Source organism: Hypomesus transpacificus, unplaced genomic scaffold (assembly GCF_021917145.1).
Source record: "Hypomesus transpacificus isolate Combined female unplaced genomic scaffold, fHypTra1 scaffold_61, whole genome shotgun sequence".
NCBI classification, from domain to species: Eukaryota; Metazoa; Chordata; class Actinopteri; order Osmeriformes; family Osmeridae; genus Hypomesus; species Hypomesus transpacificus.
The window spans coordinates 592686-606123 of record NW_025814034.1 but is presented as its reverse complement, the minus strand read 5'-3'; the positions used below and the strand labels follow the sequence as shown (position 1 = coordinate 606123).

Here is a 13438-nt window from a genome sequence, read left to right as displayed (position 1 = left end):
ACCTGCTGGTCTTTGCGCCCTCCAAAGAGGAGGCTTTGACGAGGCTTCGCATTGTGTTCCAGAGGCTGAGCTGACATGCCACAGCGCACACAGAACCCGGATGGATGGCTGGTGATCGAAGGACAGTTCCAGGTTCTTAAAGGCAGCAGGGAATACTGACGGGAACAGGATTGGACGGAACCTGGATCGAGCACAGCGATCCTAGCCAATAGCAGACAGCCACCTGCGGACAACGACAGGGAGGAAAACTAAAGGGAGGGGCAAACACAACAGGGCAGACCAACACCAACTGAAAGGCCCTACAGGCCATAACAACTGCTTTTGACTAATTCAAGATGGCAGCACCTGGTGCGGATTGTGAGACGATAGAGGATCCCTCTGGATCGAAGAGAGCTTGATCGACTGGTTTTGCCTGCCTGGTGTGTCATACTGTTCATTCACCAGAGGCTTAAACCCGCCCCCTGACTTTTTGAGGGGGGACGACAGATTAATTTATTATCAAGTTACACCATGGATAAATGAATGTATGAATGAATAAATGTGAACACATGAAAACGTAAATTTATATATACACACAAATATATGTAACATTTATATATTTAGTGTCTCATTTAATTAGTAATTTATACATTCTGTATGTCAATTAGGCATTCAATTATAAAATAAGTCATTTGATTATTGTACTATATAATTATTTAACCATTCAACCAGGCATTTACTGATAAATACTGCCCTCGTGAACCTTATAGAATATTGCGCTCCCGTGAACTCTACTAACTCTGGACTATAATCAAAACGTATCATCAAACATGAGGTTTGGCTGTTTCAACATTATGCATTCACCTTCTTATATGTTGTATTTGTATGTTGTCCTGTAATGTTGTAATGTTGATCGTACATTTATTGTAAGGAAAAATAAATACATTAATAAAAGATTAAATGGTTAAATACAGTGGTTTGAAACGTGTGAATAAAATACCTCCAATTAGACCGATAATACAGGAAGTGGAGGAGTGTATGTTTCTGTAAGCATCAGATCTCTGACAGTCAGCCAGCAGTCAGCCAGCAGTCAGTCAGCTGTCAGCCAGCTGTCAGCCAGCAGTCAGCCAGCAGTCAGCCAGCAGTCAGCTAGCAGTCAGTCAGCAGTCAGTCAGCAGTCAGCCAGCAGTCAGTCAGCAGTCAGCCAGCAGTCAGTCAGCAGTCAGCCAGCAGTCAGTCAGCAGTCAGCCAGGAATCAGCCAGGAGTCAGTCAGGATGGAGCCCACACCACTCTACATGCTCTGTAAGTACTGTGTGTGTCTGTGTGACAGTGTGTGTGTGTGACAGTGTGTGTGTGTGTGTGTGTGTGTAACAGTGTGTTTGCAGGTGTGTTAGTCTTTGTATGTGTGTGTTTAGCACAGACATTTCACTTTAACTCTGTATAAGCTGTGCAGTTCACCACCCTGAAGCCTCTCTTCTCTCATCAGTTCTGTCCAGTGTCTTCTGTTGTCGACCATCTCAGGGTAAGAGCTGGAAGTCATGTACACAGCTACAGTTAGTATATACTCTGGTTAGGGTTAGTAGGGTAGTGTTCCTATACAGCAGGGTTAGTATATACTCTGGTTAAGGTTAGTAGGGTAGTGTTCGTATACAGCAGGGTTAGTATATACTCTGGTTAGGGTTAGTAGGGTAGTGTTCGTATACAGCAGGGTTAGTATATACTCTGGTTAGGGTTAGTAGGGTAGTGTTCGTACACAGCAGGGTTAGTATATATTCTGGTTAGGGTTAGTAGGGTAGTGTTCCTATACAGCAGGGTTAGTACATACTCTGGTTAGGGTTAGTAGGGTAGTGTTCGTATACAGCAGGGTTAGTAAATACTCTGGTTAAGGTTAGGAGGGTAGTGTTTGTATACAGCAGGGTTAGTAAATACTCTGGTTTGTTGATGTGCTGTGTAAATCAGTTTCTTATTATCAGTTAAACATTATATAATTATGCTTTGTATATTTTGGATATGCTTATGTGCCATTTTACACATGTAAACCATAGGCCCATACAGGGGTTACTTTACTTTGTATTAGCAGTGCAGTAGAATGCATTTCCTTGTATCCTCCACTATCTAATCACCACAACTGTCTTCATATGTATACTAAATGGATCTGTCCCATACTTTCCCCATACTCTCTCCCATCCTCTCTCTCTCTCTCTCTCTCTCTCTCTCTCTCTCTCTCTCTCTCTCTCTCTCCCAATCCTCTCTCTCCCCCTACTCTCTCCCATCCTCTCTCTCTCCCCCTACTCTCTACCATTCTCTCTCTCTCTCTCTCTCTCTCTCTCTCTCTCTCTCTCATCCTCTCTGTCTCTCCCCCTACTCTCTACCATCCTCTATCTCTCTGTCTTTCTCTGTCTCTCTCTGTCTCTGTCTCTCTTTCTTTTAGCAGTATTAACAATCCCTTATGAGGCTACACAAACAGCAGGTTAGTAGACATTGTGTTTGTCTGCAGTATTCTTCTCATCCACCTGTTTCAGCAGATACTCTATTAGTGAGACTGTGTTGAGTTGTACTTTAACTGACTGGTCTCTTCTGTTCTCTCTTCCTCTTTCCCCTTCGCTCCTTCTTTCTCCCACCCTCTCTCTCTCTCCTGCAGTCTCTCTGAGGATCAGTCCCAGCAGATCTCAGTTCTTCAAGTATGAGTCTGTCTCCCTGAGCTGTGAGGATCAGGGGAGCTCTGCTGGAGGGAGGGTGAGGAGGAACACCACTAAGAGATGGCTGGAGGAGTGTCCTGCTGACTGGGGTGTTGCTACAACAGGCTCCCCCTGCTCCATCCAAGACACGTTCCCACATGACAGTGGAGTGTACTGGTGTGAGTCTGGCTCAGGAGAACACAGCCCCTCTGTCAACATCACAGTACATGGTACGTTTACATGGTCTGAATAAATCACTGCTGTTTCATTGGATTCTCTGGAAAGATCATTTAAATCTGTCTCATCTGTTGTAGAACAAGGTGTGATCCTGGAGAGTCCTGTCTTCCCTGTGATCGAGGGACAAGCTGTGACTCTACGCTGTCTATACAAAGACAAGGAAGCTACAAAACCATCCTCCAACTTCACAGCTGCCTTCTACAAGGATGGATCTCTGGTCAGGACTGAGGCTGCAGGAGAGATGAACATCCCTGCTGTGTCTACATCTGATGCAGGGTTGTACAAGTGCAGCAACTCTGAGCTGGGAGGATCTCCAGAGAGCTGGCTGGCTGTGAGGGGTGAGAACTAAAGTAGTAAAGGTGTAGTAGGTGTGTCTATACATCCATCTTTATCTCCACCTCCATCTTTATCTCCATCTCCAGCACCACCTCCTGCTCCAGCCCCCCTGCTGTCTCTGCCCAGACTGCTGTGTAGTATCCTGGTGACCTGTCCCTACCTGGTGGTCACTGCCCTGCTGCTGGAGATGTGCTGCAGGTCCAGAGGTGAGACCACAAGACAGTCCAGGAGAGTGTGTCCAGGTGTGTGTTCAAGTGTGTGTCCAGGTGTGTGTCCAGGTGTGTGTTCAGGTGTGTGTCCAGGTGTGTGTGTAACTCTCCTCTCCTTTCTCTGCAGGTGGGACTTTTAATGGAGAAGAGGAACTGTGATGATGTCATAGAGTGAACAGTTCAGTATTTGAACTGTCCTAGCTTTAGATGGTCATTCTGGTTCTTCAAATGTCATTTAATATACTTTTGTCAAAGTGTGTGTATGTGCGTGTGTAAGTGTTTATGTGTTTCATATTAATAAAAAAGTTGAAATCAAAACACTCTGGATGTTTGGATATGTGTTTCTATAAAACTGGAACAACAGGAAGCTCCCTGACCCTGTAGTCATGGTAACACGAGGGTGTTTCTCAGAAGGCAAGTCAGAGAGGGAAGTTGAGCCCAGTGACACACCTACTATCTGCCAGAGCTGATTTGTGGTTTTACCAGAGAAGAAGAACGCCTGGGGGTGCTGAGAGGAACAGAAACTGTGGTTGTGATGTAAATCATTTTGTAAGTTCCCTTGTATGGTGAAATAATTCCAAGTCTTGAAGTGAAGAAAATTGTAAATCCTGGCAAGTGAAAAATAAACTAAGCCCCAAAGTTTACAATGATTCTAAGTGTTGAAGTGGTTTAGATCCTAAGTCCAACAGATGCACTGGAACTCAGAGTTTGATGCAAAGGTTTTATTCAGACAAAAGTATCCAAGTGAGCGTGCTCCCAAGAGCAGACTGCCCATTTCTCTCCGGACAGTCCCTTATATACTGTATTATCTTCCTATTATTTGTGTCATTTTTGCTATTGGTACCTTGGGTGATTGGCTGTAATCTGCCTTCCCTCGAGGACGAGCGAGGAAGATTATGGCGACTCCTCCCACCATGGACACTCCCTGTTTCAATCACTCAGAAGGCAGAAGGCTGCGGTCCATCAGGACCAAAACCTCACGCCACAAAACCAGTTTCTTCCCTTCCGCTGTTGGCCTCCTCAACAAGGCCAAGAGTTCACTCTGACTTCAATGACTTCATGTCCTTAAAACACAATGCATTTTGGACTGCATTACAAAATTGTATCTTGTACATTTGTATTTTTTTTATTTTCATATATTTTATTGTATATTTTATTTTAATTCTAATTCCACTTAGTATTGCTAGTTTATGTACCCTTAGTATAGATAGACCACATTTAAATTGAATGGTTCCTATATGTTTATTGTATGCACCTTTCTGCCAAAGCAAATTCCTTGTCGGTGCAAACTTTCATGGCGAATAAATCCCATTCTGATTCTGATTTCTGTTGGTGACGATTTCTACGCTTTGTCATCCAATTGGCTCCTGTACTAGGGTTTCTGATAACAGAAGCTGTACCACGTTGGCATCTCTGTACTTACATAAATCTGACCATGTCCAGGCCCCTGTTGGATATTCACAAATCAACTTTCTTCTAATTAGTATGGGATGCTCATGCTTTAGAAACATAGAAAACCCCTCAACTCAGGCCTAGTGCTGACCTGGGTCTGACAGCTTCAGACTGGGCTTTTAGGAGCTCCAGAAGTTGGGCCACAAATGTACGTCCTAATTTACGGCTAGGCCTCTGCATTCCTTTGAGTGGTATTTCCCCATCCTCCTTTAAAACCAATGTCCCACACTTCTATTGTTCATTATCAGTCACAGCTTAGCATCAAATTTCCTATAATACAACTAAGAGTATAATGTAAGGAACTAGAGAGGGTACAATTTCTGGGGAAATTGTAGGGTGTGCTTGCTCAAGTCTGTTGCAGAAGGGTCAGTTTTTTACTGAAATTTGATGTATATTTATACTGATATTTCTGTATATTTTATATAAAAATGCATACTTATTATTTATAAAGATGACATAGATTTAAAAGCATACATTTGTTTCTGTTCATTTACAACTCAAAAATACTAAAGAGTGAAGCGCAGAATGAAACAGTTGTCTTATTTCCCCTGCAAGAGGGAATGGTGATCGGCTATATAGCAACCTCATAATTGAATCAAAACGATTAAATTGGGCAATCTGGTGTAAAATGGTCCTAATCTCTATGATTTAAACATCCTTTTAGTTTTTCCCTTCTCTTGATTTTTTCAGGCATTTAGCCTACTCATATTGCCTTCATTCATTAATAAATAAAGAACCCCCTTTGAAGCTTATTCTAACAACAACGTTGTTACCGGAAGTAAGCCTATCTCAGATGGAATTGTGATTCAAACAGTACCATATGCTAACTGAAAAAATGCCCCCAAAAACGTAAATAAGCTTGACATTTATTCAGGTGAAAATCGCTCATTCATAAAAATTTCACTGGTAGCGATCATTGTCAGTAACAACGCAAAATGTGTTGTAGCCCTGTGTGGAGAAGCTGACCCCGGTAAATTGTACTACTAGCCTACTAGACTGTGTTCTTCTTGATAGCAATTGCGTTGCTTGAATTCGAACGTTGTATGGTTTAGGCATGTAGCCATGTCTAAACAACCCGAAAAGCTCTTCAAATCGCGTCCAAAATGAAAAGGCATAGAGGGAAGGACTTGGACCACAAGAAAAGGCACAATATTTCGAGAAATTAGATTTATTGGCGGTGCAGATCCCTACGAATTAGCTCCCTCTTCTTGGATCCGTGACGACCCGGTGATTCTTCCTTCAGTTGCATATCCCGATATAGTCAACAACCCGGTTTTCTCGCCGAGCCCATACACAGCGGAAGACCTTAAATCCTACAAAGGTTTGGAGGCCTATAGCCAGATGGTGTGTGGATGGGTGAGGGAGATGCAGGACCAAGTTATCAACGACCGTTGTGTTGTGAAGGCCAAAGTAAGTAATGCAATAACGTCTTTAGTCAACCTAACCTTAACCTGTATGATATCATTGCGATACTCAAGGTGTAGCCAAGTGACTCTCAAACAAGTTTTTTCCCTTGTAAATCTTGGTTGAGCATTGCCAACCACAAGTACCTCCTTTACTTTGATAATCTCTGGCATTCCTCTCCCTGGTTTTTGATAACTTTTGGAAGTCGATAATATTCCAAATGTTTTTCTTGATCTGTCCTATTGGTACAACCTGAAACACGGCAATAATTAACCATTTTCCTTGACGACGTTCAGTATATACTTCAGTGCCTGTGCTTTGTTGTGATGCGGAGTGCCTCCAATATGGCGACTTCCGGTCTGATGACGCGTCGTGAAAATCCTCTATAGCTAGCCTAGCTATCTCCCAGAAGTTAACAACTGCTAAACTAATGTTCTGCTACAGGTAGTCACACGTGTTTTCGTGACGTTAGCTACGTTAGTGACGGTGGCTAGCAAGTTAGCCACCGTTAGCTTTACTTTTGCCACAAAAACAAAATTCAAAACCTTAACTGTGCAACGGCACGTAAATCACAAGAAGCAACGCAATCATTTGACACCGACGTTGTTTATGTAGTCAAAATATTGAGGAATCCTTAGGGGGGGAAAAAGAATGATAAATAAGATATGTGTGAGAGAACAAAGGTTGTGTCCTTGCCGAAGGCAAAGCGCACCCAATAACTGAGACATTCATTTTTCAATCAGTTTAATAATTGTAACCCATCTCCATCATTTCAGCAGTGTGACATCAAATTCTTCGTCATGGTGATGCCTCCTCAACACCACTGTCTATGGCTGCCTGCCAGCCAGCCACCATAGATAGCTAGGTAATATCACTGTACAGCTAGGCTTTTGCTGTCCGCTTTTTGCGTCGCGCGGTCAGTAGCGGCAGTTGAACATCGGCTGTTTATCAATCTATGTTTTTCTCTGTTCTTGCGAACTCGTTTGACGTCATCTTTCGTTGCCCAAGTACGATTCCAATCCAAAGAACACAAGAACACCAAAAATACCCAGGAGTGTTCTTGCTCCACCCCTTTTATGGAGGATGCGTCGGATGGTGTCCTGACCAGTGAGAACGCTTCTGATTTCCCAGAAGTCATTGCAAGATGTCAGGAGAGGCGGACAAAGTTCATAACTTTTTATTTTTACTATTTATATTTCAGCTCCACCACAACCCCTCTCTGGACCACCACCCCCCCACTCTGCACCACCACCACCCCCCCACTCTGCACCACCACCACCCCCCCACTCTGCACCACCACCACACCCCCCACTCTGCACCACCACCACCCCCCCACTCTGCACCCACCACCACACCCCCCAGTCTGCACCCACCACCAGAACCACCAGACTCCCCAGTGTTGACCAGTATGACCAATCAGAACCCTTCTCTGTCTCAGATCCACCCCTTCCTACACCTTTGATGGGATGTTGTCTTCAGGTCACTGATAGGAGGAAGGAAGAGGCTACACACACACAGATACACACACACACATTCACATAGCAACACACACACAGATACACACACAACACACACACAGATACACACACACACATTCACATGGCAACACACACACACACACACCACTCAGTACATGTTTTCAAAGATAATGCTAAAGCGTATGTTTTTCAGCTGTGGTTAACCACCCATCTCTATCTGCATCTGTCTACCTGCCCCCTCCACCCCTCCCTCACACCTCTAAGACCATCTTCTTGAGAAATAGAGGATGGACTGATCAGAAGCAGGGTTATTTGTAGATGAGGAACAATGTGCTGTTTTAGCTGTGGTAGACCGCTCTCTCTGTCCTAGCACTCTGCTGGCATGCAAACTGCTCTTTACCGCAAGATAGAGGTTGGAACATTGGTACATACAGGATCTGACCCAGGTAGGTACAGGATCAGACCCAGGTACATACAGGACCTGACCCAGGTAGATACAGGATCTGACCCAGGTACATTTTACATTTTAGTCATTTAGCAGACACTCTTATCCAGAGCGACTTACAGTAAGTAGAGGGACATTCCCCCCCTGAGGCAAGTAGGGTGAAGTGCCTTGCACAAGGACACAACGTCATTTGGCACGGCCAGGAATCGAACCAGCGACCTTCTGATTACTAGCCCGATTCCCTAACCGCTCAGCCACCTGACTCCCTAGATACAGCTAGATACAGATTCTGACCCAGGAAGGGGATAGGCGCAGAAGTGATTAAACCTAGACCCTCAGGGAGGTCAAAGGGCACCAGTCCTACTAAGTGTTGGGAGTGAAATACGACAACACAATAGTACTAACATTCACACACACACTTGCCCACACACACTTTCACTGCCCCCTAGTGGAGGAAACAGGACACTTGCTGAGCTGCTCAGACTGGAAACTCCTCGGCCCATTTCTGATTGGTTTCAAAATCTGCAAAAACTATTCTATGAAATAGTTAATATTTTCAGACAGGTACGAGAACAGCAAACTTGGATGAGAGGATAAAGCGGAAATATCAGGAGTCAAATGGCTGAGCGGTTAGGGTATCGGGCTATTACTCAGATGGTTGCCAGTTCAATTCCCGGCCGTGCCAAATGACCTTGTGTCCTTTGGTCAAGGCACTTCACCCTACTTGCCCCCGGTGAATGTCCCTGTACTTACTTTAAGTCGCTCTGGATAAGAGCGTCTACTAAATGACTAAATGTTAATGTACAGGTGTCTAGGCCCCTCCCCCAGGTGTCTAGGCCCCTCCCCCAGGTGTACCTTCTGGTGACAAAGAGAAACTCACAATGAGGCTGCAGTGGACAATGGAAAGCTGGATTGACATTGACTATTGAGTCATAAAATGATTTGTTTTTGATGATTCACTGGGCACACTGGTCAATATGGATGCACATCTCAGTAAATAGCCTATTAGAAGGCAAGGGTAAATATGCTACAAGGGCCTTCAGATATTTCTATTTTTTTATTACATTGGCTACGAATGATTGTGTAAGTTGCTAATTAGCTAGCCGGACTCATCAACGTTTCCAGCCCAACTCTCTTCACCCATAGTAAACCCCGTGGCCATGAACGGGAGCAGGCTTCATCTTATGCTTTTACAACAGCAGTAGCCTAGCAGAAGAAAACTTAAATATGTTAGGTTACTAAATCCTCAATTTCAAAAACCAAGACTTTTGTAATATGGCCTAAGCAGAGCTCCGTTGAATCTCTGTATATAATATAGGGAGATATTGAGATACTGAGATTGGAAATAAATACAGCACAGAAATAAATGTGGTGTTGAAATAAATGTGGTGTGGAAATATATGTGGAAATAAATGTGGTGTTTAAAAGTCTCAAAAAATAAATGAATGTGGCATTAGGATTAAAAGTCCCATTAAAAAAAATGTTGTCTTTACAAAAACGTCATTTTGATTATTTTTTTTTAAATTATTTATAGATGTCGGTAAATGGATTCAGCTATATAATTATATAATGCTATATTTATATTTCTAAAACTGGTTGTTCCCATCCTTGATTGTGATTGGCTCTATCGCGTTCCATGCCGTTGTAAAATCCAGCATAACCTCACAGGTTGTCCTCATAGCATTCTTTAACATTCCATATTACTGCGCATCGAATATTTCAAATTGAAAAAGACGGTAAAGATGTCCATCTGTATGGAAGCAAATCGTGACCAAAATTCAAATGAAAATGCATTTCCAGAAATGCATTTTCATTTTAAGAATGTGGCTGCATTATTTGACTCATAAATCAAATTAGTATTCAATCATCCTATTTGCATTTTCATTTTCTTCTTTAAGACTGCTCATTCTTTCCCTTAATTAAAATGAAAACGAAAAAGACATTTGAAATTTCATTTTCAAAATATGCCCCAGCAAATAGATACCAAAATTCAATTTGAAATGTAAAATTTGAAAATGAAAATGCATTTCCAGAAATGCATTTTCATTTTAAGAACGTGGCTGCAAAATCGTGACCACAATTCAAATTCAAATGCATTTCCAGAATTGCATTTTCATTTTCAAGAACGTGGCTGCAAAATCGTGACCACAATTCAAATTCAAATGCATTTCCAGAAATGCATTTTCATTTTAAGAACGTGGCTGCAAAATCGTGACCACAATTCAAATTCAAATGTATTTCCAGAAATGCATTTTCATTTTAAGAATGTGGCTGCATTATTTGACTCATAAATCAAATTAGTACTGATTAGTACTGAGCGGACATTGCATTTTCATTTTCATATTCTGCCCGCAAAGAACTGCCCATAATTCGAAAACGAAAATGCATTCTGAGCGGCGCAGTAGAGTGACGTCAGTAGCCGCTCTTCTTCAGCTCCCTGCTGACCGAGCTACCCATCTTGTTCGGTAGGGGGCGGTGTGCACATACGCATTGCATTACATGACAAATGTGCCGGGAAATTGATTGAATTGCCGGGTCTTTAGAGGACGCATCACAGATCATGGCGCTCCCTCAAATTGTGCAGACTGATAGAATTAGCTGAGCTGGTAGAAACTAATAATATATCTGAGTCTGATGCCCGTGACCGAGTAGAACAAGTCACAGAGAGCTTGGCTGCATACTCTGCCGTCACAGACGTACACATTAATGAGGTTGCCATAGTAAACCTCTCTTCAGTCCTGGAACGGCTGGATGCTGTGGAGCCTCAAATGGGACGGGGACGACCAACCATCCACATCCCGTTCGAGTCCATCGAAAACTATTTATTAAATGGTCTACTTTTTCCTGTGAAAGCAAGCTGTTTCACCTTTGGCCTGGTTCAGACAAAATCTGAATTTCCGCAATCTGAATTTGAATTTCCGCAATCTGAATTTCAAGAATCTGAATTCCTGCAATCTGAATTTTAGAATGTTTTATTTTTGGATCAAAATAATTCAGTTGTATTAAATTTGGCATACAAATAATTCAGATATTATATATTCAACAGCAATATATTTCAGTTTTATGAAATTCGACACACAAATATTTCAGATCTTTCATATTCAAATTCAGATACTTTTGTCAGCTTTCTAGCTCCATAAATCCGTTGCTTTGGATCCTCCGACGGATGGTCTGGTGGCCGACAACAGCTCCGCTATGTCCTTTATTTTTAAACCATTTAATAAATAGTTTTCGATGGACTCGAACGGGATGTGGATGGTTGGTCGTCCCCGTCCCATTTGAGGCTCCACAGCATCCAGCCGTTCCAGGACTGAAGAGAGGTTTACTATGGCAACCTCATTAATGTGTACGTCTGTGACGGCAGAGTATGCAGCCAAGCTCTCTGTGACTTGTTCTACTCGGTCACGGGCATCAGATTCAGATATATTATTAGTTTCTACCAGCTCAGCTAATTCTATCAGTGTCTGCACAATTTGAGGGAGCGCCATGATCTGTGATGCGTCCTCTAAAGACCCGGCAATTCAATCAATTTCCCGGCACATTTGTCATGTAATGCAATGCGTATGTGCACACCGCCCCCTACCGAACAAGATGGGTAGCTCGGTCAGCAGGGAGCTGAAGAAGAGCGGCTACTGACGTCACTCTACTGCGCCGCTCAGAATGCATTTTCGTTTTCGAATTATGGGCAGTTCTTTGCGGGCAGAACATGAAAATGAAAATGCAATGTCCGCTCAGTACTAATCAGTACTAATTTGATTTATGAGTCAAATAATGCAGCCACATTCTTAAAATGAAAATGCATTTCTGGAAATACATTTGAATTTGAATTGTGGTCACGATTTTGCAGCCACGTTCTTAAAATGAAAATGCATTTCTGGAAATGCATTTGAATTTGAATTGTGGTCACGATTTTGCAGCCACGTTCTTGAAAATGAAAATGCAATTCTGGAAATGCATTTGAATTTGAATTGTGGTCACGATTTTGCAGCCACGTTCTTAAAATGAAAATGCATTTCTGGAAATGCATTTTCATTTTCAAATTTTACATTTCAAATTGAATTTTGGTATCTATTTGCTGGGGCATATTTTGAAAATTAAATTTCAAATGTCTTTTTCGTTTTCATTTTAATTAAGGGAAAGAATGAGCAGTCTTAAAGAAGAAAATGAAAATGCAAATAGGATGATTGAATACTAATTTGATTTATGAGTCAAATAATGCAGCCACATTCTTAAAATGAAAATGCATTTCTGGAAATGCATTTTCATTTGAATTTTGGTCACGATTTGCTTCCATACATCTGGCTGTTGCGTGGCAACGATTTATGTAGGAACTATACTTTGTAGTAGCGGAAGAATTACGGTTTATTATTAAACTATTTTGTTTCTAATTGTTTTATTGATGAAACCATATCAAATATTTGTAGTAACAGTTTTAGAAAAGCAAGAAGCCCCAAGAGGCCGTGGTTTACGCTGATTTTAGAACAGGTAAGGGCATGAATACTGGCCAATTAAAAAAACTAAAATATGAGGGGCGGAAGTTGAGGCTGAGCGGCATGTTTAACAACCACACTAGAGAAGCATTAGAGAAGACGCTGATCATAACGTCGAATCTATCGGTGGGTAGGCACAAATGTTAATAGAAAAATGCTTAGTTTATTGATATATAAGAAAGGGTAGATAAAAACATGTAAACTTGAGTCTCGATATGTGGTTGATGGCCCGGCCGCCCTGCTCTGGGGCTGTGGCTCGTCCTGGGGCTGTGCTGTGCCCCTGCTAGGGCTGCGTCTTAGGCTGACCCTACAGAATATACTGGCCTGCAACCTCGATGTAAAGAGTGTCGTTAAACAATTTGCAAGTAAATGTTTACATTTTAAATGAACTCAATAGCCTACAAGCCATGAAGAATGATTTTAGTTTTAAACAACCCCAGTCAAATTGCCTATTAGGCCTACCTAGAGTACACCTTTTTTTCAGGATTGTTTTCCCTGTCCCCCATTGATCGTGTTATTTCACAGTTGCGGCAGCTCTGTCCTTGATGCTGATTCAATAATCAGGAGGCTAATGTGAGTCTATAGCGCTGTATTGGTGCTGAACAATGATGATGGGCTATAGCGCTGTATTGGTGCTGAACAGTGATCGATAAGACTAGTGCAGATCGTTTAGCTGATTTTGCCATGTAACCTGCATCTATGAGCGTTTCATACGGGTGGGTGAATGCA

At 42.3% G+C, this 13438-nt stretch overlaps 1 protein-coding gene across 3 annotated transcripts; it reads left to right on the top strand.

Annotated features, from left to right (window-relative positions):
* Nucleotides 1-1037: 1037 nt before the first annotated feature.
* Nucleotides 1038-3772, top strand: LOC124465943 (Fc receptor-like protein 5). Of its 3 annotated transcripts, none has more exons than XM_047017624.1 (7): nucleotides 1038-1282; nucleotides 1467-1502; nucleotides 2415-2450; nucleotides 2622-2888; nucleotides 2973-3233; nucleotides 3318-3473; nucleotides 3568-3771. In XM_047017624.1, exons 1-7 carry the CDS (start codon nucleotides 1255-1257, stop codon nucleotides 3597-3599), a joined length of 816 nt encoding a protein of 271 aa, XP_046873580.1. In that variant the 5' UTR covers nucleotides 1038-1254; the 3' UTR covers nucleotides 3600-3771. The 3 variants fall into 3 exon arrangements, with proteins under 3 accessions (XP_046873580.1, XP_046873579.1, XP_046873581.1); XM_047017623.1 differs by having other exon boundaries at nucleotides 1052-1282; nucleotides 2412-2450; nucleotides 3568-3772; XM_047017625.1 differs by having other exon boundaries at nucleotides 1176-1282; nucleotides 2412-2450; nucleotides 3318-3437; nucleotides 3568-3772.
* Nucleotides 3773-13438: the final 9666 nt, after the last annotated feature.

What these genes read in the sequence shown, in the direction of transcription:
- LOC124465943 (XM_047017623.1), top strand. Translation starts at nt 1,255, where the DNA reads ATGGAGCCCACACCACTCTACATGCTCT. An exon ending in CTGTTGTCGACCATCTCAGG is followed by an intron (nt 1,503 to 2,411) that starts GTAAGAGCTGGA and finishes TCTTTCTTTTAG; the next exon opens with CAGTATTAACAATCCCTTAT. An exon ending in TGTCAACATCACAGTACATG is followed by an intron (nt 2,889 to 2,972) that starts GTACGTTTACAT and finishes CATCTGTTGTAG; the next exon opens with AACAAGGTGTGATCCTGGAG.